Consider the following 26,283-nt stretch of genomic DNA (forward strand, 5'->3'; position numbering starts at 1 on the left):
ATCACAGTCTGCCATCTGTGTCTTTAAGTTAAAATTTGTGTCATCGTCTAAGGAAGTCCTGATCATTTATCTTAAGGATTCTTTCTCTAGAATGATGATGATGATCACAGCAAGTGAAGACTCTGAGGTGCCTGGTGCTGAGTGGGGGCTTTACCTGGAGTACCTCTTTTAATCCTTACAAGACCCTAAGAGGTGAGCGCTGTTTCATGGATGAACACTGAGGCAGAGAGGGGAACTAGCCCGCCCGATGTTAGAGTTCCTAAGAGGTGAAGCTGGGTTTGAACCCAACCAGGTCTGGCTCCACAGCCTGTGCTCAGTCTAAACCACCATCCCATACGGGCTCCATCCCCTTCCACACTGGTGCTTATTACAGTTGTGATTATGCTTTTATCTTTATGCTTTCTAAACTAAACTGCGGGCTCCAGGAGGACAGAGGCCGTGTACTTTGTGCAGAGTACAAAGCCTGGTGCATGGCTGACTGAGTGAATGAAAGAGTCCGAAGAAGGAAAAGCTGTGTGCATGGAGATGTTCATGAAATAGCAAATTGCAGCAAAGATGACAAAGGTTGATTAAGTAAATAACAGAGTCAAAAGATGGACAATTCTGGAATCATTAATGACAGCAACATAGAAAGTGCCTGGGCTCTAAGGCCGAATGACAAAAATCTGTCTACCACAAAAGTGAACGAATTAAGTAAACATGAAAAAGGCCTGGAAGAAAATATGAGAAAAATAAAGTCTTTAGATCATTAGGGTGGTAAAATCCTGAGCCCAATATTTGTTCCTGCCTCATCATGCTACAGGAACAGAAACTGACCATGAATTAGACCAAAAAAGAAATGTTAGAATATCCTAAAAAGCAGAAATCATTACAGGCCACACACACTGACTCTAAAGCAAGAAACAGAGAGTAACAGTAACAACAAAAAAGAGGGCTTCCCCCCACAGATACACACATACAATTTCTTCCCTACCTAGACAAAGGGAGCAAGCACATGGAAACCACACAGTGTCCAGACATGAAGGACGATGAGACTCCCCATTTCCGTTCTTCCAGAGCCACACAGGGGAAGCGGGGGTGTGAGTGTCTGCGTGGCATGCAGATGCCTGGCGATAACCGGCCAGGCAGAGCAGTGGCAGAAAACAGGGGGACGCTGAGCCAGGCAGGACTCACTCAGAAGGCATGGGCCACAGCGAGGTCCCTCCACAACCAGCCTGCCTCCTTTCAAGCTAGGTCACCACTTCACCTGACTGTTGTAGAATTCTGGAGCCACAGGCTTTATAAACTAAGTTGAGAAACGTGGGAGGAAAAATGTCACCCACTATGCTGCACAAAGAAAAGGGCGAGAAGTCGAACTCTGATCAGCTGTCAGCTTCTCTAACAGGAGTGCGTGGAGCCACAGCAACAAAGCGCCCGCTCCCCGCCCCCCCCCCGTGCACCCTGGCTTGGCTCCCCTGGAAAGCGTGCTCCCGCCTTCCCCCACTGCCCCACACCGCTCACTGCAACCCGGACACCAAACACCCTGGCGTTATTCTCTAAATATTATAAAAATAGACATGCTTGCAAAACAGAACATTCAGCTGACATTAAATAAGCAGTCATAAAATGTGTGTTACCAATGGGGTGTGTACGTAGGGTCAGGTACAGTCTAGGTTGTGGATATAAACAAAAACACTTTCACTGGCAACTCTAACCAAGATGCCGTGTGTTCTTCCTACCTCATCAGCTGGTCACCACGCTGGGTGTGACTGGGAGAGTCACCTGTGTTCAGGAACCAGCGTCCCATCCCTGGGATCAGCCTAGAGAGGGACACAGGGAGGAGAGCTCTGCCTTCCCTCTTGAGTGTCAGGATCCACCTGCTTTAGGCGCAGGGTGGGAGCACCAACTCTGAGCAGACCCTCTTTCCAGGGGGGCTTGAGAGCCAGGGTCCACTTCCCCAGCAGACCCACACTAGCTGCTGGGAACAACGCTCCCTCATCTGGCCTCTACCAGGTCCTGGGGAAGGCTGTGCAATGATGCTGGTATGAGCATCTGTGCACAGAGGGGGCAAGAAAGCCTCCAGACATTACGAGGAACAATGAAGTTCTAAGGGTGTATAAATAGAGAAGTCTCGGCTGCCTGAGAGCAAGGGAGGGAAGACGTGAAACTGTTCTGAGCTACGGTGACATCGGTGGACTCAGACTTTCATTTTCCAAGGAAGCTTCTTAGAAAACAGTTATCTGACTGTAAGTCCTGTGACATTTGTTTGGAAAAAAGAAAAAGCACAGCTGCTCTGTCACATCAAATGAGCTCGCTGAGGCCAGCAGCTCTAGAGTGACATCGACAGACTGTTAATGGGTTTTGGATTTCCTGTCTCATGATGGGAGCCCACACCCTGCTCTTACTTTCAGCCTGTCCAGTTCCAGCTGCTCCCTGCTGGCGAGAGCGGCGGTGGGCGAGCCGGGCGAGGTGGTGGGAGAAGACACGCTGCCCTCACACTCGCTCAGCTGCCGCGAGAGCTTGATGATGACCTCGTCCTTGGCCTGGATGGTCTCCATCAGCATCCCCAGCCGCTCGCTGAGCTCGCCCACTTTGCTCTTCAGCGTCCTCACTTCCTGCTGAAGGCTCTCTTTTTCCAGGTTGAACTTCTCAAGCTGGCTGGTGAGGCCCAGAATCTGGTCATCCTTCTGGTGCAGAAGCCCCAGTGTGTCCTGCGGGACCCCCTCACAGAGGCGGCTGCTCGTGAAGTACTTGTCATACTGGGAGGACCGCACCGTCTGCTGCAGCAGCCGCACCAGCTCCTGGGAAACCGAGGAGGATGGAGTGAGGAGCAGGGACGGGAGGAAAAGCAGAAATCGTGACAACCCTACACGGAGCCCCCACTGGAATTTGAGCAAATGCAGAAACTTTACTGGAAATATTTGAATATCGAACTTCCTCTTGAAGGATCTCAAAAATAGAGAAGGAAAAATACTTATTCCATAAAGGCTGTCTGCAGAGAACAATAATAGGAAACAGGAAACAGTGGACAGGCAGACTGCAATGAGCAATGGTTCCCAGTAAATCCGTATTAAAAAATCTGAGCTCTAAACTCACTGATCTGCGGAGGAATTGGTATAATTAGGTTTGATCAGCTCAGAAGGAAACTGTTTAACAGGATGTGGAAACTCTTTTAACAACTGTTCATGGGCCCTGGGCTGAAGCTGGGCTCAGAGACTGGACGTCAGGGCAGGAGTGGGCGAGGGGCAGGCAATACCCTCCCCGACCCACCCTGAGGTGGGTCTTCACTTTCCTCGGAAATTCAAATGTCTCTGAACAAACGATCAAGCAGAGCAGCAGAGTCTAGGACAGCGGCCCTGGCAACATACAACTCTTAGGGGAAAGCACCTCTGGGAAATAGAAGTCAGAAAAATGAAAGCCAGGCTTTGCTCCTCTGGTTTCTGGACTGCTGATGTGACAGGAGATAGAAATGTGAGGAGGGAGAATTACCTTCTGACTGGATAAGTCCTTCTTTAACCGCTCCAGCTCTTCCTGCTGGTTCTGCACCTGCAACTGCATCTCAGAGGCCGGCTTGCTGGCGCCACCACTGCCCGATGTCCCCTCGGCTGAAGGGTCACCACTACTGTGTCGATTTTTGTATGATCCAATCATGTCTTTCAAAGGACGCTTTCCTTTGTAGGGAATACGTCCAAAATCAAAGGGAAATCCTGAGCCAGTTACCCCTACGTAAAAACAAAACTTGTTTTTTTAAGTGCAGGCCAAATCTTCCTTTCGGAAATTCGAACAAAACACATTAGCATCTCACCTATCGTCTTCCAGGAAGTTGTGCATTCATCACTCTCTGCCCCGCCTCATTCTCAATAATAACTAGGATTAAAACCTAAGATGATTCCCCCACTGGATCCTTCATGTGATTGCTTTTAAAGAAAGCTTTCTCTATGTGATCGCTCAGTCTTTGCCTTAAAACAGATGGAAAAAGGCAGACTGTATACCAGCACTAATGAGGAATTTATGACAAAACTGTACTACACCCCTCTCAAGATTCTTCTGTAATGCTAAGTTTAATTTTCCAAAAGATCAGCTCCAAGCCTATATGTTCACATCACTATTTTCCCATTTTGGGTACTTTCAGGACCAATGAGAACAGAGACACAGGCCACAGAAGAACATGGTTGCTCCGAGTTCCTACAGCACCCTGAAAACAAGGTGTCCCTTCCCCAGAGATGGGTCCCCACCTACAAATGAGATAGTTGGTTCCAAGGGTAGGACTCAGAAACATACGAGGGATCCTTGGCTTCTTATTTTTTGCTAATCTGTCCTTAGTAAAAACAAAACAAAACAAAAAACCCCAAATGTATCTTTTCTTAACTGTAAACACGTTTTATTCTCTTCCTTAAAAATGAGTACTTAAAAATGTTGATGGATCCAAATAAACTTTAGCGTAAGTGGATTCAGACATACATTCAAAATATAAAGACGTTACTGAATAAAGATCTCTGGAGGGCAAGTGCTAAGAAGCAGCATTTTAAACACACACACACATACCCACATACAAAATAGAGAGGAGACACACATGCTCTATAGATTTCATTTATACAAATCTAGAAAACAGGCGAAACAAATCTACGTCGTCAGCAGTCAGGCCAGTGGCTCTAGGGGCGGCGGGGCAGGCACGGTGGGACTGGAAGGGGTCTGGGGATAGGGGTCGGCTCCTGGTTCTGTCCTGTTTCTTCAAGCAAGTGCTGGCTACATGGGTATGTTCACTTGGTGGAGACGAATAACGCTACACATTTCTGATTGGGGACTTTTCTGCATGTTACTATTAATACTTTGATTAAAAATTTTACTTAAAAATAGACGGGAAAACACAAGGAAGAACAGCTTCCTCCCCATGAGTATCATGGACAAGAAGCTGGTGGGCTGATTCTTGGAGCTATTACAGAAAATACCTGTGAATCAGGAAGATAAAAATCCAGATCCATCTCTGTCCCTCCATGCCTTTCACACAGGCTCCCTCCCAAAGGGAGCAGGGGCTGGGCAGAGGCCGAGAGGGCTGCTCCCCACAAGAAGCTGCTCCCCAAGGGTGTGAGGAGCTTCCTGACCAGCCCGGCACTAAGCCTTACCAATTTTTCCCTCCCACTCTTACTCCAACTCACCCTTGCGTTCCTAGTCTCCACGGGCAATCAGAGCCAACACCGTTTATCTCAAACAATCTAAATCCCTGTTCCTCCGGAAAGCACACCCAGTTCACAACGAGCCCCTCTCCTGGGTGACCCCACCAGCTGTGCCACGTGCTGGGTCACGAAGCCCGCTCAGCTTGGCCACATCTTCACCACGACACACTGGACCACAGGGTCCCACGCTACCATCCTGTGGATCACAGGTAAACTCCCCACCAAGGCAAGTCATGGTGGGCCCTTCCCAGGCGACAGAAAAAAATACCTCCTTTGGTAAATACTCGCTCTCGGTAAAGACTTCCTAAAGTCCTGCCTCCTGGTCCTCCTAGCTCATGCTAGAATTAAGCATAAGGCAGAAATTCAAAATTATTTATTGTTATTTTACATTTAAAACATCAGTGTTCCCTCAGTGGATCGACAGGTGTAGGATCATGAAGGGCTGCTTCATGCATCAGGCAAAAGGCCAGGGGAGACAAGTACGAAGGGTCAGGCTGACACCCTAAAGCAAATCCTGATCAACCTTAACATCACACAAGGAGGGAAAAGCAGACACGACATGGCTCCCCATGTGGTGCAGCAGGAAATACACAGCACCCCTGCCCCCGCCCCCACCAAAACACTCTTGTCGTAATTAGCAGTCGACCCTGAATCTGGGCAGGCCTCTGCTCCAGCGACCAGTATGCGGAAAATACGGGGACAGAGGAGCATGTTAAGTGACCCCAGAGAAATGCAATTCTGCAAAATTCAGAATGCGGGAAATTCCTTGATACAAAGACCCTGTTTTTTCCATCAAGCATAGAACAGAAGACAAAAAAATAGACAGAGCTGCTCAGACTAAAAGAGACCTAAAAAGACGCACAACTAAACCCCCTGGGGTGTTAGCGCCTCATCTGAGCAGACTGCCTGCAAGCAGATGTTTGTGAAATAACTGGGGAAGTAGAAAATAAGGATTTACCGTAACTGCTTTTAGCTAAAATAATGAAGCTGTGGTTATGATTTTTTTAAAAAGAGTCATCTCTTAGAGATACATACTAGAATGTCTACAGATGCAGTGGATTAATGTCTAGAATGCAACTTAAAATAATCCAGCTGACGGTGGGTGCAGGGAGGGGCAGGAGCTCAGAGGAGGTAAGAGAGGCTATAAATCCAAAACTGTGGAATATGACGTATTTTACTTCTGTGTGCAGTAACAAATGTCTATAAATTAAAAGTCTTATTTAAAAAAAATCAGTAATTCCTTAAAGAGCACCATGACTTGTGGATATTCTATCCCCTGAAAAAGTTGAAGAACCACAGGACTGGACAGTTATTTATTTCTTGTGACATCAAATTTTTCAAGCCTTTGTGTTTTAGCTCCCACAAAGAGAGCATGACTCCCACTGGGAGACCCTTCTAGGGAGAGCTGCTACCAAAGGGTCTGCCACGCCACCGGTGGTTAGCAGGGGGCAGCGGCGAGAATGCCAGGCAACAGGAACCTCATCTGTACCTTTGTTTCCTTCGGGGATCTGCTTCTTTCTCTCTTCCTGCACCAGGGACTCCTCCAGGTCCTGAGGGCTCGCCTCCAACAGCTCCCACTCCTCACTGGTGTAAAACACACTCTTCCGACTATCATTATGCCCTCTCCCAGGACGGAAAGACGACATTGAATTTCTATTGGGAAAAATGAAGTGTTATATTATTTTTTAATGGTAAAACAAAATGTAATGTCACATGCATACAATTGGCAAAAACTTAAAGATCTGATAACATCAAATGTTGGTGAAGATATGGAGAAATGGGAACTCTCACACACTGCTGAGGGGAGTGTAAACTGAAACTATTACCGTGGAGAACAGCTCAGCAACACACAGTTAAGGTGAAGAGGTATCTACCCCAAGCTCAGCAACCCAGAATTTCTTTAAAAAATTCTTGGCCATGTGCACAAGGAGACACAAACAAGAACACCACTGCAGCGCTGTTCACGTTAGCAAAAAAACCAAAAATCTAAACATCCGTTGGCAGGAAAAGAGACAAAGACACTGTAGTATATTCATACAATCCGATACTACGCATAACTTAACATGAATTCATTCGTTCAATAAATATTAATTAAGTGCCTTCTATGTGCCAGGAACCACTCTAGGTGTTTGGGATATGCCAGTGAACAAATGTTCTTGTCCTTGTGGAATGCACATTCTCTCTAACACTACATGGATCATATGGACAGATATTTTTTGACTGCTGAATGAAAAAAGAAAGAAAATTGAAGAATGACATGTGCAACATGGTATTTTAAAACTTCAAGATAATACTATTAACATATATTATTTAGAGATACATACATAGTAAAACTAAAAAATTCACACGAGAATGAGAATTATCAAGTACAGAATACTGGTTACCTCTGTGAAAGGCAAGAAAAGAATGGGATCGTGGAGAAGAGAGACTCCAAAATGCGTATGTAATGTTTTAATCTGCTTTCAAAACATGAAGCAGAAATATGACAGAATTATATAACGGTGGTGGCTACCCAGGTAATCAATTTACCATTCTCTATACTTGCCTGTGCACTACAATTATTTCATTAAAACTTTTTAAAAAACACAGCTGAGATTTCTACTTCCAGTGAAGATGGACCAACAGGGACTGGATTTACAGTCATCTGAAACAACTAAAAAACTGAACAAAACCTAGGAAACACTGGTTTTCAGATACTGGACATCAGGTTGCACAGCGATCCCTGAGAGACAGAAAACAGGTGAGGTGAGCCTCCCCCAGCCCAAGCTTACTGCGTGGAGAGTTTCCAGGCCACGGTGCAGGCAGGGGGAACCCAGGTGCAGCCCTGGTAAGACTGAGCTGGGAACCCCACGGCAGGTGGAGCTCACCAGGCACAGCCCTGGAGGCAAGAGAGCTGTTCAGAAGGGCTGCAGAGATGTCAGGGTTCCCCAAGTCTCCAGCTGAGCACGATCAGGCTTGTGTATAAGAAAGCTCCAAGAATGGGGAAAGAACTCCCTGAGAGGAGCACAGGGAACAATCCCCGAGGCTCACACAGGGGCAGGAATAGTGTCTGGTCCCACCAGCCAGAGTGGAAAACTTCATACGTCATGGGGCCTTAGGTATGTACTCATCATCGCGAGACTAAAGGCTGCTCTCCTACCACCTAAAAAAGCTTAAAAGTGCACTTCGAAAGTATCAAACTGTTTCTGAGTAAACTACATTCCAGAACAAAGCTCAAGAATATGTAGAGGAATACAAAAAAAAATCTAGCACCAGGAAAGTAAAACTCATAGTATGAGGCATCCAACAGAACATCACCAGGCATGCAAAGAAGTAGGAAAATACAAGTCACTATGAGGAGGAAGATCAGCAGACAGAAACAGACCCAGAGATGACAAAGGATGAAATTAGCAGACAACTTTGAAAGTTATTATAACTGTTTCCCATGTTTGAGCAGCTAGAAGAAAGGCTGAACACACTGGACAGAGACATGGAAAATGTTGAAAAAAATCAAAATCAAAACTTCTAGAGATAAAACCACATTTTTGGTAAAAATACATTAGATGGGATTAAGAACAGATGAGACATTGAAGAAAGATCAGTGAACTTGATGACAGTGCAGTAGGAACTATCCAAAATGAAACAGAGAGAAGAAGAAAGAGAGAAATGAAGGAAGAATCAATGGGCCATGGGACAATGCTACGCATATAAAAAAGTCAACCAATGTTCAACAAGGGTGCCAAGAAATTCAACGTGGAAAAGATAGTCTTTTTAAAAAGTGGTACTAGAACTGGTTATCTGAATGTCACAAAGTGAACTTCAACCCTTACCTCACACCATACAGAAAAACTAACTTAAAATATACAAATTACCTAAATGTAAGAGTGAAACCATTAAAATTTTAGGAGAAAACATGGAAGAAAATATTTGTGACATTGGGTTAGGCAAAGATTTTCTAAACAGAACACAAAAAGCACAATCTGTAAAAGATTAAAATGGTAAAATGAACTTTATCAAGATAAAAAAGTTTTTCTTCTCTGAATGTCTGCATAATCTGACAAAAGGCTTGTATCCAAAAGATATAAAGAACTCTTACAACTCAATAATGAGAGAATAAACAAGTCAGTTAAAAAGTGGGTGAAGGACCTGAACAGACAGTTCTCCAAAGATACACAGATGGCCGACAAGCACAAGAAAAGATACTCAATGTTGTAAATCCTCAGGGAAATGCAACAGAAAACCAAAATGAACCACACCCATACAACAGCTCAAGTTAAAAACACTGGCAATGCTAAGTGGTGGGAAGGATATGGAGCAACTGCAACTGTCCTGAGCTGCTAATGGGAACGCAGAGGGGTGCAGATGAACTGGAAGACAGTGCAGCAGTACCTCATAAAATTAAATACACACCCAGCAATCCCAACCCCACATATCTACCCAAAAGAAATGAAAACATGTCTACACATAGGACTTGGATATTCAGGGCAATATTCAGGGCAAGCATTATTCATACTAGTCCCAAACTGGATATAAACCAAAAGTCCATCAACTGGCGAACGGATAACCAAATTGTGATATACCGTACTTACTGCATACCACTGAGCAATAAAAAAAGGAAGGAGATGAATGGAAACACTCAACAATATGGATGAGTCTCAAAAAGATTATGCAAAGCAAAAGACGACAAATACAAAGAGACTACACACAGTGTGATTCCACTTATGTGAAATTCTTAAAAAGGCAAAGCTACAGTGAAAGAAAGCAGATCAGAGGTTGCCGGGGGCCAGAGGTTAGGGGAGGGGATCAATTGCAGAGGGGCATGAGAGAAGTTTGCAGGGCAGCAGAAATGCCCTAAATCTTGATTATGGAGGTGTTTACATGACTATGTACAATTTCTAAACTCTATCAGCCTGTACACCTAAGTGAATTTATCATGCGTAAATTATACTTCAAAAAGGTTATTAAAATAAACAAATAAAGAAGAGGGAGAAACGTGCATCAGCTGGTGTTTCCTGAGGTGGATTAAAGGTTAAGGGCGGAAGAGGGAGTCTCACCTCTAGTGTGAATCAGGCAGATGACATTATTATGTAAAATAATCATTTTTCAATGTTTTATGTTCTAGAAAGGATGATTTTTTGGCCTTCTTTGAATTTCATTAAAGTGCCTTAAAAATTTAGAAGAATGTAGAGAAATTAATATCCTTATGTTCCCATCACTCTATCAAAATACACAATGAATGCACAACCCTTCGCTAACTGTTTTAACAAGGAGTCACGAGGAATCTAGCAAGTGCACCTGCTTATATATTTATACCTGATAAATGTTTTCTTGCAGTTTATTTACCTGAGCTCGAGTGTGAGTTAGCAAATAAACAGGGTAAGGCATGTTACACGTGCCGTGTATTTCCTAAGTCTCCTCTAGTGCCTGGCAACCAGTGCCACACATTTCCACAGACAACTGCGCAGAGGAATTCCAGTCAGTTACCTACTATAATCCAATGAGCAATGTTGTGGTGAAGTCTGATTTTATAAAAATTACAGAATTGCAGAAAAAGCTATTTCAAAATAGTTGCTCAGAAGAAAAAGAAACTCTCACAGATGCCTGACACACTTTTGCTCGTTTCTTTGACACAACTGGCCGAGTACGGGTACGGCTGGGCCCACCGCGGTACAAAGTTCCAGCAGCCCTGCTTACGGCACGGGCCTCAGGGCAGCCTTCACACGCTCGCGGCAGGTCACCGCCGCCACCGCCGACTGGGGGCCGAGTCCTCCTGGCCGCGCGCCCCGGCCTTCCAGCTGCGCTGCTGGGCTCTGGTCCTTGAAGGGTGGGTGCAGGATGCGCAAATGAGAGAGCAGGGGAGAAAAGACAGCGATTTACATGGCTCCGAACTTCCACACGCCCTCCTTCCCCCCACCTGCCACTGCTACTCTGTCGCAAGGCCCACTTGCACAGAAGTCACGCTCCCACCTGCGGCAGAGGGACTGAAGCCTTGGTTGAGGAAGGTACTACCTGTCAAGACTTAGGTGATGAAGAAACAGGATCAGACTCAAAGCGAAAGCCTCTTTAAGCTGAAACACTATAGAGCTGATCTCTGCTTCAGATCTTATGTGGAGAAACCCAATTCTGTGATTGTGCAACATGAGGGTCATTAGAGAACACGCTTCTTAAGCCACTCACCCTATCCGCTCCGGCTGGCAGAGGCCTCTGCACTGACCAGGCATCCTGCTGTGTTTAAATGGGGTTCTCCTGGTTGATGCTCGAGGCCGTTCCTGTACAGAGCTTGCTCTTTAAAGAACCCAATGTTGTTTGACAAACCTTTGAGAGGAACTTCTATGTCCTTCAGGGCACTGTGCTAGGTGCCTGCTGTTCTATTCAATACTCAGCTACTCTGATTTGAAATAAAAAGTCAGAGACCACCAGGCAGCCAGATGTCACCCTGAGGCCTCAGTGTTCAGCCTGAACTTTTTAAAACACATACCAGCAGTCTATATAACTAATTAGAAAACCTGTTTCCAGGTTTACATATTTCAGATCAATTTCTCCACGTATAGTTTAAGAGGTCCAACTAAAACAGTAATAATTTATTCAACATTCATTTCAACTCTGATAATCCCCCAGAACTTTAGAAGTTGATAGAACTACTGGGAAATGTCCCATCAAATCCTTCAAGAGCTCACAGCTCCAGAAACACCCTGCACAGCCACGTTCTAGGCTCTGCCACCACCTTGTCTGCGGTGGGAAGACGGGCACAAGGAAGCAGGCTACCTCCAGCGTGGCCAATCAGCTTCGTCCCTCCTGACCACAAGCCCTGTCGAGTGATACAAAAATGGGGGGGGGGGGTGCTCTGCTTGCTAACAGCTATCTCAACAAAGATGTTGCCATGTTTCCTCTGACACAAATCAATTCTTCACATATATTCCCACCAGGACACGGAGATATTCCTACAAGGATATCAGGACAATGTTATTTGAAATGATTAAAAAAAAAAAAAAGCAGAAACAACCAAGAGGGACTAGTAAATGTGATTAAGATCTTGAGATGGTGAGATTATCCTGGTTTATCTGAGTGGGCCCTAAACGTCCTCACAAGTGTCCTTCTGAAAGGACAGAGGAAGATGTCACTACAGAAGAGGAACAGGTGACATGACTGGGGGGCAGATTAGAGTGATGTGGCCACAGGCCAAGGGATGCTGGCGGCCACCAGACAGTGGAAGAGGACAGAAATTCATTCTTCCCTGGAGCCTCCAGAAGGAACCAGCCCAGCAAGACTGATTCGGACTTCTGGCCTCCAGAACTGTAAGAGAATGAATATGTGTTGTTTTTTTGTTTGGTTAGTTGGCTTTTTTAAAAATGTTTTTATTTTTAGGGGGGAGGTAATTAGGCTCCTTTATTTATTTTTAATGGAGGGACTGGGGATTGAACCCAGGACCTCGTGCATGCTAAGCAGGCGCTCTACCCCTGAGTTACACCCTCCACCCCTTGTGTTGTTCCAAGTCACTAAGTTTATGGTCATTTGTAACAGCAGCCAGAGCAAACGAATACAACCACTCTACAATAAGCTACTGCCCTCAAACTGTGGGCTTTGCGGGGCTGCTTTTTGTTATAGTCCAAAGTTCAAGAGGCAGTCAAGGTTGGAGCATCAAGACTAAAGTTTAAATATATTTACTGTTGACATAATGACCTGGGAAAGAAGCATCATCGGCAAGAACCCCTCCAAAATATCCTATACATTTAACGTGGATAATAAGTCTGCCATCCTTCCAAGTCCAAAGACGTTAGAACGAACATCTAATAAAACGCTCACTGCCTCAAAAAAAAAATCAAAGTAAAAATAATCTTATCAGAATTTTCAGGCAGGTACAGCTCAGCTGTACTGGTTTCCTCGTTGCCCAAAGGACAGACACTACTCCAGCCCTGCACCCTGGGCCTCCCTGGCCTCTTGAGCAACTCGTGGATCATCACCTCCACTCAGTACCCTAAGCACCTGGCACATGAACTTGTGAACTCGTGAAACCCACACAAACTTCCATACCTTTGCACAGGTGAGTCTCTGCACTTGCCTTCCCCTCTGGCAGTTCCCATCTCGCGCTTCAAGTCCTAAGTTAAAACTCATCTTCACATCAAAGACTGCCCTCTCCAACCTTCCCCCCAACCGCCCGCCTCAGTGCACCCAGGGAGGCAGCGATTCACGGGGTTCGGCCCTCAGCCGCACCCTACTCTGCCCTGTGACAGGTCTCCTTACCTGCCTGCCTGTCTCCCCTGAGGACTGCGAGCACCTTGAAAGCAGGGAGGGGACCGCTTCTTATCCAAGAGAACTCCCTCAGCACCCATGTCACGGGGGGGGGGGGGGAGGCTGCAGAGGTGATGGGAGGAATGCCAGGCTCCACAGCCAGGGGCAGCCTTCAGAGCCGTGTTTCTCAAACTGTGGGTGGCAACCCATTACTGGGCCAGGAGATCACGCTAAGGAGTCATGAAATCAATTTCAACAGTCATGATGAGAACTTTTTTTAATACACTGGAAGAGGAAATACTTCGCTTTACTGGATGTAACAGCGAAAATCTTTACAAAATTTGTTTTGGTTTTATGTGCTGACAAACAATATACACTTATGTATGAATGTATATTATGTACGGCAGCTTCTCAGTCAAAGAGGTGAGCAACACTTCATTAGAAGGAAACCCCTTCCTAGGAGGCCAAACAGAAGAGACAACAGCCCGAGACATGCAGGCCCAGAGGCAGGAACAGCAGAAGACCCATCAGAAGGAAGCCCGGAAAGATGAGCACACCCTCCCAGCCAGCTGGCTCTTCACGCCCATCCTCCAGAAAGGCACCCTCTCCACTGACGGACAATAAAGCAAAGATCCACCTTGCTGCTGGCCCAGTGGGGGCAGGGTAATGACGGTGGCAGGAATACCAGCAGGGACGGATCACATGAGCACTATTTACGGAGCACCTGAAATGAGCCAGACACTGAGCGAAGCAGTTTTTATAACCTTAACACTCACACACATCCAGTGGGGAAGGGTATTCACACACACACCCCAATTTACTAATGGAGAATACAAAGCTCAGAAAAGTTAAGTAACTGGCTCAACATCACACAGCTAATGAGTAGCAGGGCTGTGATTCCAAAACCGAAGCTGACTACAAAGAGCACCAGTCACGGCGTGCCCCCACGCCAAAACAGAGGTGGAGCTAGACCCTGGGAGCTGCCGCGCACGGGTCAGGCTCAGCTGAGCACCCAGCAGTGGACTCACAGTCCAGGCCCACAGAACCACAGGGCAATGCTCACTGCTGTCACATAACCCACAGCACTGCTGCAGCCCGAGCACACCTCCCACGCACAACCTCTGCCCCGACTCCAGGCACACACTCACACCCCCACCCCCAAGCATGCACACTCACACAGACCAGCCAGAATTGCACAGGAGAGCTAGTCCTTTTACCTAAAGTGATGCGGACTGTTAGCAGATTAAGGAAAACATTGTTAAGGCAGGAAACTGTTGAACAGTAACTTAAAACAAACACATGTACCTGTAAGGGCACAGGTCAGTGTGCGCTGGCGACGCAGACCAGCCAAGGCTTCTCGAGTCCGGGGCTACTGACCACAGTTCCCAGGTATCTTTCTTGGGTAAATCACACTGATAAGATGGCATTTAATTTTTTCCAAATTTGTTTTGCTTTTTTTTAAAAAAAACGAACAAGTAGACTAGGGACTGTTGTGAAACAATCTAAGTACAGAATCTTTACAGGTTTTGAACCTTTTTTTTTCCCTATCTTTCATCACTGTGTCACCCACATCCTGGCAATTTTTTAGTGACTCACCTTTATCAAATTTCCCCCAAGCGTTCAACTTATTTTTCACAGAAAAAACAATTTCTTTTAATGTCAGAGGTTTACTACGCATTTCACTGCATCACGTAATTATAATAACAAGTACAACAGGCGTTAACTAGATAGGAGCAAACCCAGCTGGTCCTGGTGAGTCAGTGTGCAGCTGGCCGCCGGGAGCACGGGCGTGGGCTGCCCCGAGGTAGCCCATCAGTCTCGTGCAGTCAGTGTGGGCCATGGCTTTATAGAGGGAATTCAAAATGCCAGTTTGAGGATGGAGGTAGCTCAGTGGTAGAGCACATGCTTAGCATACGCTAGGTCCTGGGTTCAATACCCAGTACCTCTATCAGAAATTTAAAAAGCCAGTTAAATAGAGATGCCGGTGGAGTGGAAGCTGGTTAAGAGAGTTTCAACTGTATTGATAAACAGAATAAAAGCATAGCAGACAAGCATTCAATTATCCCTTCAGCCCTGACTACACTCTAATTAAAACATCATTTAAAATTTATACAAAATATAAACAACCTTTGAGCCATTAACTTATGATACAGAAATATTGTTTTACTATTTCTATGGTCATTAAAATCTCTCTACACACCTAACACGTTTCATTTAAACCTTTATTAAGCATACCATAAGTTTAAAAAAAAAGGAAGAAAAAAAGAAAACAAAACCTGTAAACAACTAAGATGCATATAGCAGTCAACACGCATCAGGGTTCCCACAGAAAGAGGCCCCATGGACCTCTGTAGAGGATGGCTTTGCCATGAGCTGTCTCCCCCAACACTGGCAACAACTGACACTTACTGAGGGTCAGGTGCTGCTCAAAGTAGTTTATCCTCATTGACTCATCAACATCATGTCATCTCCTGAAGTATAGGTGATCATTACCCCATTTTACAAATTAAAGTCAAGTAATTTGCCCAAGTTATCCAGCTACTCGGCCGCAGAGCTAGGAACTCAACTCGACTGTCTGGCTCTTAACGACTAGGCTGCACTGGGAAGGCACAACTGATGGAAGATAACTCCCAGCGACCGCTAATCCTGACCTTCAACTGTCAGTTGTTACAAGCAGAGGTGCCATGCGCTCGCTCTCCTAGGCAGGATGTGCTCTACAGTCAGAAAGCCCCCAGTGTTACAGGTCTGTCTCTCCTCGTTTCATCACTAACTCTGAGGGCAGATGAGACTAGTTAGGAAGGAGAATCTGGCAAAGCAAGAGTTTCCCAAATAGGTCCTTATGATGGGAAGTGGAAGGGGCACTGGGCTCCAGTCAAGGGACCAAGGGTGCCTTTCAGCTCTGACACACACGTCATGTCTCTTGGGCAAGTCACCTTACCTCTTTAAGCATCAACTTTTTAACCTGTGTAATAAAGGGACAGCCTCTTGGTGGCTTTCTAACAATTTCAGGAGGACAGAACTCTTTCTTTAAGGAGAAGCCTGCCAGGCTGAAATCCATGAGGACAGAGATGCCGTAGGTGTAGTCACTCGGTGGGCAGCCCTACCAATCTCCTCCCCTCCACCTTCCCCGGCAGAAGGATACACCATGAGTGAAGGTCACAGTTGAAGAGCAAGGTACAGAATGGCTGTAACACAGTGGCTCAGGGAGTGAGAATATGGGGAAATGGTGGCCGAAGGAACAAGCCGCTTCTTGGGTCCATAAGAGACGGGAGGACCCACGGCAAACCACTACCCCCAAGACTGGAGAGAGAGGCCAATCGAGGGGGTCGCGGCTTCTTGGAGCAGACGCACCTGCAGAACCACTGCCAGGGCAGGAACGCTTACTGTGGCTGACAAATTGCTGGAGGCCCAGTGCAGACACGTCGGAGAGTTAAAAACCTATTCACCGGGGAGCCCCACAGTATTGTTGAGACTGACCTCCGGGAGCCAGGCTCCCACAGTGAATACCAGAGAAACATCCCCTCTCGCTTCTGGCAGGGAGAGGGGAAGAAGAACCATTTTTAAATACTCCAGAGTGCTCTGTTCTTAACAAGGCCTGCCTCCAGGGAAAACTAGTTAACCACAGCCTAACCTGGGTATTATCAGAGCCTAATTGACCTGGGGGAAGGGAAATACTCAACTCCACCCCATTCTAGTCATCCTGCCCCATCTAAGGGGGAGTAAAAAACTGAGAACCACTTGTGAAGTTCAGACTCCAGAGGCACAGGCTCACTGAAAGGCTGAGACCTAGTCAGGGGGCTGAACAACACTTCCCGCTCCCCATGCCTCATCACCGTGCTACCAGAAGTCTATTTACAGCAGTTCCTTCTACCTAGAACATCATGTCCAGCTACCAAGAAAAAAATTACAAGGCGTATCAAAAGGGAAAACCCCCACAGTATGAAGAGACAGACAAGCATCAGACCAGAGATGGCAGGGATGTTGGAATTATCAGACCGGAAATTTAAAGCATCTATGATCAATATGTTCAGGGCTTTAATGGATAAAGTAAACAGCATGCAAGAACAGACGGGTGATGTAAGCAGAGAGACAGAAATCCTAAGGAAGAACCAAAAGAAATGCTAGAGATCAAAGACACTGCATCAGAAATGAAGAATGCCTTTGATGGGCTTATCAGCAGACTGGACACAGCTGAGGAACGAATCTCTGCACTTAAGGATATCTCACTAGACTCTTCCCAAACTAAAAGGCAAAGAGAACAAAGACTGGGGAAAAAAAACAAGAAGAGAATATCCAAGGACACTGAGACAACCACAAAAGGTGTCACAGACGCATAATGGGGACAACAGAAGTAGGAGAAAGAGACAAAGGGAAAGAAGAAGCATTTGAAATGATAAGGATGGATTATTTCCCCAAATTAATGTTGGACACCAAACCACAGCTCCAGGAAGCTCAGAGAACACCCAGCAGGATAAATGCCACAGAAATCAGATCAGAGCATACCATTTTCAAATGACACAAAATCAAAGATAAGATATTCTGAAAAAAGTCAGAGGAAAAAAAAGCCTTACCTATAGATGAACAAAGATAAGAATTATATCTGATCTCACCTCAGAAACCATGCAAATAAATTGTGCTCTACACTGGAATTTGACACAATATTGTAAAATGATTATAAATCAATAAAAAATGTTAAAAAAAAAAAAGAAAGAAACATGCAAATAAAAGTAGAGTGAAATATTTGAAGTGGTGAGAGAAAAAAATCCCACCAATCTAGAATTCTGTATCCTGCAAAATTATCCTTCAAAAGTTAAGGAGTATAAAATAGATAAACAGTAAGTTTATACTGTGCAGCACAGGGAACTACATTCAATATCTTGTAGTAACTTACGGTGAAAAAGAATATGAAAACGTATATATGTATGTTCCTATATGACTGAAGTATTGTGCTGTACACCAGAAATTGACACATGGTAAACTGACTATACTTTAATAAAAATATATTTAAAATTTTTCTTAAAAGATAAATATTTTATTGTTATCAACAACCAAAAAAACTTAAGAATAAAAAAATAAAAACTTTCTCAGACAAAAAAAAAATTTGAGAATGTTGCTAGTAGACCTGCCTTGCAACAAATATTAAGTACTTTAGAGAGAGGAAAAATAATGCAGGTCAGAGACTCAGATCCAACATAAAGAAGTGTATTGAAGAAGGAATAAGTAAAAGTAAAGTGAAAACTTTTATTTTTCTTATGCTAATTAATCTAACAGATAATAATAGTTCATTCAAAATAATACCAACAATATATACTTACGTATACATGTTATGTATGTGTTATGCCGATGTATGCTTTACACATGTGTGACTTTATATTATGCATATATTACATATGCTTATGTATACATGTGTATGCTTATGGATACATATGTGTGTGTATATATATATGCTTATGTATGCTTTATATATAAGTGAAGTGAATGACAGCAATGATACAAAGGACTAGAGGAAGAAATTTGATCTACAGATTCAATGCAATCCCAGTCAAAAATCCCAACAAGCTATTTTGTGGATATTGACAAACTGATTCTACAGTTTACGTGGAGAGGGAAAAGACACAGAACAGCCAACACAATATTGAAGAAGAACAAAGCTGGAAGACTGACACTATTCTACTCTGAGACCTCCTATAAAGCAACGGTAATTAAGACAGTGTGCTATTGGCAAAAGAACAGACAAATACATTAATGGAACAGAATACAGAACTCAGAAATAGACCCATATAAAATCCATCAACTGATCTTTGACAAAGAAGCAAAGACAATACAATGGAGCAAAGATAATCTCTTCAACAAATGGTGCTGGAAAATAGTACAGCCACTTTGGAAGGCAATTTGGCAGCTTCTTACTGAGTTAAATACACTTTTACCATAAAATTCAGCAATCGTGTTCCCTGGCATCTACCCAAAGAAGCTGAAAAATTATGTCCACATAAAACCTGCACATGGATGTTTACAGCACCTTTACTCATCGTAGCCAGATAGTGGAAAGAGCCCAAATGTCCGTGAACTGAAGAATGGGTAAACAAAAGGCGGTACACCCATACAGTGGAATATTACTCCACAATAAAAAGAAATGAAGTACTAATACGCGCTACAACATGGATGGACCTTGAAAACATTACACTCAGAGTGAAAGAAGCGAAACACAAAGGACCACATATTGCATGATGCCATTTATATGAAATATCCAGAACAGGCAGACTCACAGAGACAGGAAGCAGATTAGTGGTTACTGAGGGCTGGATGGGAAGGGTTTGGGGGAAATGGGAAGGGACTGCTAACAGGTACTGCGGCTTCTTTTGGGGGCGATGAAGATGTTCTAAAACTGACTGTGGGGATGATCATTCAGCTCTGCAGCCTGGGAGCCTTGTGACCTTAGAAAGGGACTCTTCTTGGGCCAACTGCTGTCTCCGTAAAATGTCAACCACATGACCGACCTCACAGAGTCAAGCAATTAAATTAAACCATGAGTGTGAAAGTGTTTCACAGTATCAGGCACATAACAGGCGTTCCATACAAGCTAAAAAAAATAATGAAGTACGCAAAAGCACCTTGGAAGTGACAAATACCTTCACAAATGTCAGGTGGTTTCATAATTTCATACATAAAATTATAACATATATTATCAGAAATAATTGGTTTTCAGTTTCACAGGTTACTTTCCAAAGACTCACTTAAGCTCAGTGCCCCACTGTTTCAAAGAGAAGTTAATGGAATTCGGATGCCCTGGGGCGGGCTGATTCGCGGCTTGCTCTCCCACCAGCTCTCCAGGGGCAGTCTCCACAGCTAGGACATTTCTGGCTTTTTCAGCAGAAGCATTTTGGTGCGGGTTAATTAAATCTGAAAGAAAGACAAACAAGTATCAGTTATTCAAAGCTTCCACAGGGAACCTGATATCTGACATTAAATACTGTCTTGATATACTATGTAAAAAACGATATAATATATATTATATTATATTTTCAATGTATACTACATAAAAATACAATCTGTGAATGATTAGGGTGTTCTGCAACCATTTTCATCCAAAGTAGATCCACGTTTCTCCAAAGAAGGTTGTATATGCTTCATACCACCAAGTGTTAAGAGGATGGCCCAGGGAAAGAAGAGGCTTGGGCTCCCCTTTGCTCTCCTGCAGATCAGTAAGACTGGCATTAAGCTGAGCTCAGTCCACTCACCTGTACCGATAAGGAACAATTTCCAGGATAAAGTATTAGGTTGGAAAAAAAACCAAGGGCAGACCAGATTATACTACTGCTCTTTCCTGTGAGAAAGTACAGGGAACAGAATATATACATATTTGTTAACTGCAAATAGTGACACTGAAAAAAAGTTTGCATATCAAAGGAGTTCAATAAACTCACAGGCAAATACACTGATGCTAAAATATGATCAAATTTCAGAATATATATTTTTCTTTCCTATTAAAAATTTATTCAGTGTTTAGTAAATATTTCTATGTTGTATTTTTTTTTCTCTGAAATACTTTAAAATTTCAGAATACAATAGCTATCACAAAATAGAGATACACATACTGCACCAGTTTCTTTTAAAATTAGTGCTAACACAGCATGAAGGGAATACAAAAACTTCAAAATATATTTTTAAATTTAAGCATTTGAAATATTTAAGGCTGCAGTCGTATGAGGCCAAGGATATGCTTCAAAGCAATAATATTTTGGTATCTTTAAAATAAATAATATTTGCTTCAAATAACATGTTATTTGCTTCCAAATAAAATTCAGTGGGTAGGGGCATCAGTGAAACAAGATGGCTCATGAAATACTAACTGCTGAAACTACCTGATAAACATGTGAGTAATATCATGCTATTCTCTCTGCATAGACTTCAAATTTCCCATAAGAAAAACTTACTTTTCTAAAGTTTTGACAAATGTACCCAACAATAAATACTTTGTATTCTTCCAAATGATATCTCTCTGAGAATATACATGTTTATAAACAGAATTTAACACTGTTTCACAATAATCAATCTGATCTGTGCTTCCCTTTAATAAAGCACCCCTCCTCTGGCAATATTAACCATCATCACTCTTTCAAGGGAAAGAGAATCAGAACGGAATGCTTAACACTAATATCTACGAAGAAAATTATTTTCTAATAAGATGAGCACACAACCTGAGTCACTTAGGACAGGTCACCGAGCACTGGCAGAGAAGGAAGAGCACAGGGAAGCCTGGACTCAGGGCCCTTGAAAACTGATGTTCTGAATATGAACACTTTACCACAGGCTCAAACTTTGTTGGAAGGTCACTAACTTGACAGCAGGGAAGGGCTCCAGGTAAACACTGGGAACGGTATGCTGGGTGTGACACAAAGAAGTGACTGCATCAGGGGAACGGGGTCCTGGTCAGGAGCGCCAACACCTGGCTCATAGCAGGATCCTGAGCAGGAAAAGCAAGAGCGTGGGCTGGGAGACAGAAGAACTATAGGCTTGGCAGGTTACAAGATTAAGTCAAGAAAGCAGAAGTCACAAACCACACCGATTCCCGATTCTTGGTTCAAATCAACACCATGTATGAAGCACTAGGTGCTGGGGGTACAACAAACAGTGAGACAGAGTTCTTGCCCTAAAGGAGAACATGTCTAGGAGAGACACAGAATAACAAAATGTTAAGTTCCAAGTCACCACTGAACGCATCAAATCCCAGGTATCCAGACCTTCCTCTGAGTCTTAGGGTCCAGGAGATGCCTCGGGCATTTTCAGAGGGAGAGAAGGAAGGGGTCCCACTCTCAGCTTCAACCACAGTGGTTCCTCTTTTCACTCTTTTATATGTTGGAGTTTCCCTCAAGATTTCATTTGGAAAAAGAGCTAACAACAAAAAAGAAGTTTGAAGACCAATAATCGGGTCCAGTCTCCTCTACCTACTTCATTTGTCAGAACACGAAAGCCCAGAGCTGGGGCCAGAAGGCAGCCACCTGCCCCTGCAGTGGACAACAATCACAGGGCAGGTGCAGTGGCTGCACCTGGTGGAGGGGGCACCCAATATCTGACAGTGTGTGTCCGTCAGTGGGGACACAGTACACCTCTTCTATTTCCAACAAAGGCAGGGCTGACACTCAGGCTTCCCAGAGGCTGGTCTTTTGCAGACCCCTCACAGGCAAAGCATGACAACTCTAAGCCAAGCCTGAAATAAGCCCAACATACTGCACCCGTGGCTGTTGCGAGCTGGTGCAGCCCCCTCTTCCTGTGTGGGCTGGCAGCAAGGTGAGGAGCGGCCCCTCTGCGGGTGACACTGTCAAGCGCTCTCGCGTGGCCAAGCGCCTGCTACCGAGAAGCCCACGTGCTGCAGCAACGCTGGGCCCACACTGGAAATGCTTCCTGAGGAACTTGGGCCCTGGGGGTAGGGTGCAGAAGAGACTGGAGGCCAGGGAGGATGTTGGCAAAACAGACCATTTCTATAAGTCATTATTTCACGTAAGAAAGAAGCCATTCCCCAAGTTTAGCTATTATTGTTATTTTGTCTGGTTTTCAGTTTTTAAAAGAACATGTGAGATTTCCTTAATTAAAAGTGGAGCTGCTGGCTTCTCAATTCATGTGGTAACTTAGCATTCAGGGAGCCACCTCTAGAAGGACGCAAGTTAGGCCAGGGCAGTACTTCCTTGACGTCTTTAAGAGGACGGACTGGATTCACGAACATCTGCTTTATCTTGCAGCTTCAGTGGGAAGAAGTTTGGGGTTTAAACCTTCTCCATTATTTTGTAAAATTTCAAATGCCTAAATGACAGCTCTGAGCAAGTTCTGGGCTACAAATTTTGTATTTCCTGGGTTCTGATTCCAGCACAGCCTCTTTCATTCCAGTGTGGCCATTCCCAGATCTCCAGAGCCCTTCCCACTGGATGCATGCTGACAGCGGGGCCCGAAGTCTCCCGCTGGGACCCACACAGGGGAGGCTCCTGCTCACATCTGGGCGCCTCCGTCAGTCTTCCCCGTCTCTCCTGCTCCCGGCCTGCCTGCTGGCCGCCTCAGTCAGGCCCAGGCCCCCCTCCAGCAACCTCGCGGAGAGCAGAACCAAGTGCTGCAGGACACTCCCCATAAAACCCAGTCCCGGACACAGCTGTGTCCGAGAGGAGGGCAGAGCACTGGGAAAGGGCCACTCCCACGGGCGTCAAAGAACAATGCAAAAGAGAGCCTGCAAGTCCTTGCTGGAAACTGGAGGGGGCAGACAGGGTGGGGTTATCCTGAAAAGGCTTTTATTCCCCCTCTATCAAAGTGAGTTTAATCCAGTATAGTTATCCTCCAAGTGAGGGCACAGTGCATCTAAGCCCCCAAAAGAAGAGGCCGCAAGCCACCAGGTCCTGCGAGTCCCCAGGGCGGGCCAGTCCCCATGTCGGGTTAACTCCTTGTCCATCTGTTCTCTCTCTGCCTCACTCAGACTGGACTCCAGTCTGATGGGCTAACAGCTGTGCAGCCAACACCACAGAGGAGAGATCAGTAAACACTGGGAAAATGGCTGAAGGAATGAGTAAGAGATGACTGCTGTGGGTCGGCAGGGAGGGCCTTCCCTCGGGTGAGGAAACCAGTCAGGAGGTCCCCGTGGTTCCCTAAGGGGCTACACTCCTGACTGCCCCCTCTCCTGCCACCTCGTACCAAGAGATCCCTGAATTCGGATCTCTTCCCTCTCTTCCCCTCTCACGCCGCCCTGCCCTCCTGCAACCGGCTCAGTGCCCCCAGCGCCTCCACAGCAACACCCACCCCCCTCACCACGCTCCATCCCAGAGCCGGCCCAGGCTGTCCCCACAGGCACCGCGCTCTGGCCCGCTGGGGACAGTCTCCTCAGATCTTCCTCAGGAGGCCCCCACAGGCTCCCTCACGTGCAGCCGGGATCTAACCCCACTCACTGTCTCTCCTCCTTTCACAGCCTGACATCAGGAGTCACAGAACCTTCGATTCAGTAGGAACCTCAGAGCACCTTGTTCAGACAGCGAAGCAGTGAGTGCCGGAGCTTCCGTGAGCTTTCTGCACCAGGTCAGGCTGCCTCTCAGATAGGATGCTGATAGCCATGACTTACACTTAAAAACAACACATGATATTTTGTGGTGTTTTACAAGCAGGATTACATAAAAACTCAGCTTCTTTGATGACTTTAGGGAATTGTGACATTAAATGACTATGTGGGATTCCCGTGGCTTTGCTAATGCTGGGTCTGCGTCCAGCCTCTGGTTTTCTTCCAGCCAGTTCCAACACTCACACAAAGAGCCCTGTGCAAACTAGGGGAGGACCGGGGAGGACCGAAATGAGCAGCCACTTCCCCTCCCCGCCCCCTGCTCCCACCCCAGCCGCTAGGGCACAACAGTTACCCTCACCACACGGCTGCTTCCGAGGAGGAAATGTGTGGTCATCCCTCAACCGTCTTCACCATACCCTTTTCTGCGAGGTACACCCACGAACTCAAACAGGTACTAAGGCACTGAGGCCACCTGTGATGCTGAGGGCCTCTGTACTCCTGAACTCTCAAGAAGTCCTTGTTATCCCTGGCTTGTTTGCTTACTGGCTTGTACGGGAAATGAAGTAAACAGAATGTGCTGGACATAACATCTTGTAATGTGGCTAACAAGCCTCCTTTGGGTTCTGGCTACCTCATTCCTAAATGCTATGAAGTTCTGCAGACTCCTGATTTTATCTTGGCAAATTATCCCTTTGTGTTGGAACTAGGCCTTTATCTCTCCAAACACAGAAGACGTGCAGAGTGGTGTCCGAGGCACAACAAGCTTTCAGAGGCCAGGCTGCAGGCAGAAGGCAGACAGATCAGATAAAGAGGCAACAAAATCATCCCACTTTCTAACACTTGATCAACTAATGTAAAGCCGTGAATTCCAATCACACAGATGAGCAGACTCTTATTCTGGAGACATTATCTCTAGAAAACAAAATTTTTTTTGCTTTGTTAATTTTTTAAAAATTTTTAAATTGAAGTATCATGGATTCACAATGCTGTGTTAGTTTCTGGTATATAGTAAAGTGATTCCAATATATATATATATATATTCTATTCCATTATCTTTTCCACTATGGCCTACTGCAGGCTACTGAATATAGTTCCCTGTGCTATACAGTAGGACGTTGTTTATCCGTCTTATATATAGTAGTTTCTATCTGCTAATCCAAAACTCCCAATTTATCCCTCCCCCGCCTCCTTTTCCCTTTTGTAACCATAGGTTTGTTTTCAATGTCTGTGAGTCTATTTCTGTTTTATAAATAAATTCATTTGCACTATATTTTAGATTCCACATGTAAGTGATATCACACGGTATTTGTCTTTTTCTTTTTCTGACTTACTTCACTTAGTATGATCATCTCTGGGTCCATACATGTTGCTGTAAATGGCATGATTTTATTCTTTTTTATGGCTGAGTAATATTCCATTGTGTGCATATACTACATCTTCTTTATCCAATCTTCCGTTGATGGACCTTTAGGTTACTTTCCTGTTTTGGCTAATGTAAATAGTGCTGCTATGAATACATAGTTGGGGTACATGTATCTTTTCAAATTATAGTTTAGAAAATAAATTTAATGTAGGCAATTACACTACAGTGCCAGCTGCCTATCCAATACTCACTCCAGCTCCTCCTTATAGACCTTCGTTTTGATGGTGGCCACATGCTCAGCTTAAGATACTTGCCTCCTCAAACTCCATTCCAGCTATGGATGGCCCTGTGACACAGTTCTAGCTAATGAGGCATAAATCAAGAGTTTCTGGGGAAGCTTTCTCCTTTCTCATATAGGTGCCACTCCCAAAGGCAACTACCATGATTAGGAAAGCTAATATTCTAAGGATGAAGAACAGAATGGTCCCTCAATGGCACTGGGGAGTATCTTTGCCAGCTACGAACTGCCT

General features: G+C 44.9%; 1 protein-coding gene across 2 annotated transcripts in view; it reads right to left on the reverse strand.

Annotated features, from left to right (window-relative positions):
* The window catches only part of TBC1D2B (TBC1 domain family member 2B), a 71,540-nt gene that overhangs the window by 23,058 nt on the left and 22,199 nt on the right, over nucleotides 1-26,283 (reverse strand). Inside the window, exons 3-6 of one of the 2 annotated variants that reach the window (XM_064480661.1) lie at nucleotides 20,096-20,261; nucleotides 6,643-6,806; nucleotides 3,469-3,650; nucleotides 2,385-2,780 (exon numbers count right to left, since the gene is read on the reverse strand). In XM_064480661.1, coding sequence (XP_064336731.1) covers nucleotides 2,385-2,780; nucleotides 3,469-3,650; nucleotides 6,643-6,806; nucleotides 20,096-20,261 — 908 coding nt within the window. Of the gene's footprint in view, nucleotides 1-2,384; nucleotides 2,781-3,468; nucleotides 3,702-6,642; nucleotides 6,807-20,095; nucleotides 20,262-26,283 lie in introns of both variants that reach the window. The other variant, XM_031440723.2, reaches the window with a different exon arrangement.

The sequence above is a fragment of the Camelus dromedarius genome, chromosome 29, assembly GCF_036321535.1.
Source record: "Camelus dromedarius isolate mCamDro1 chromosome 29, mCamDro1.pat, whole genome shotgun sequence".
Taxonomy (NCBI): Eukaryota; Metazoa; Chordata; class Mammalia; order Artiodactyla; family Camelidae; genus Camelus; species Camelus dromedarius.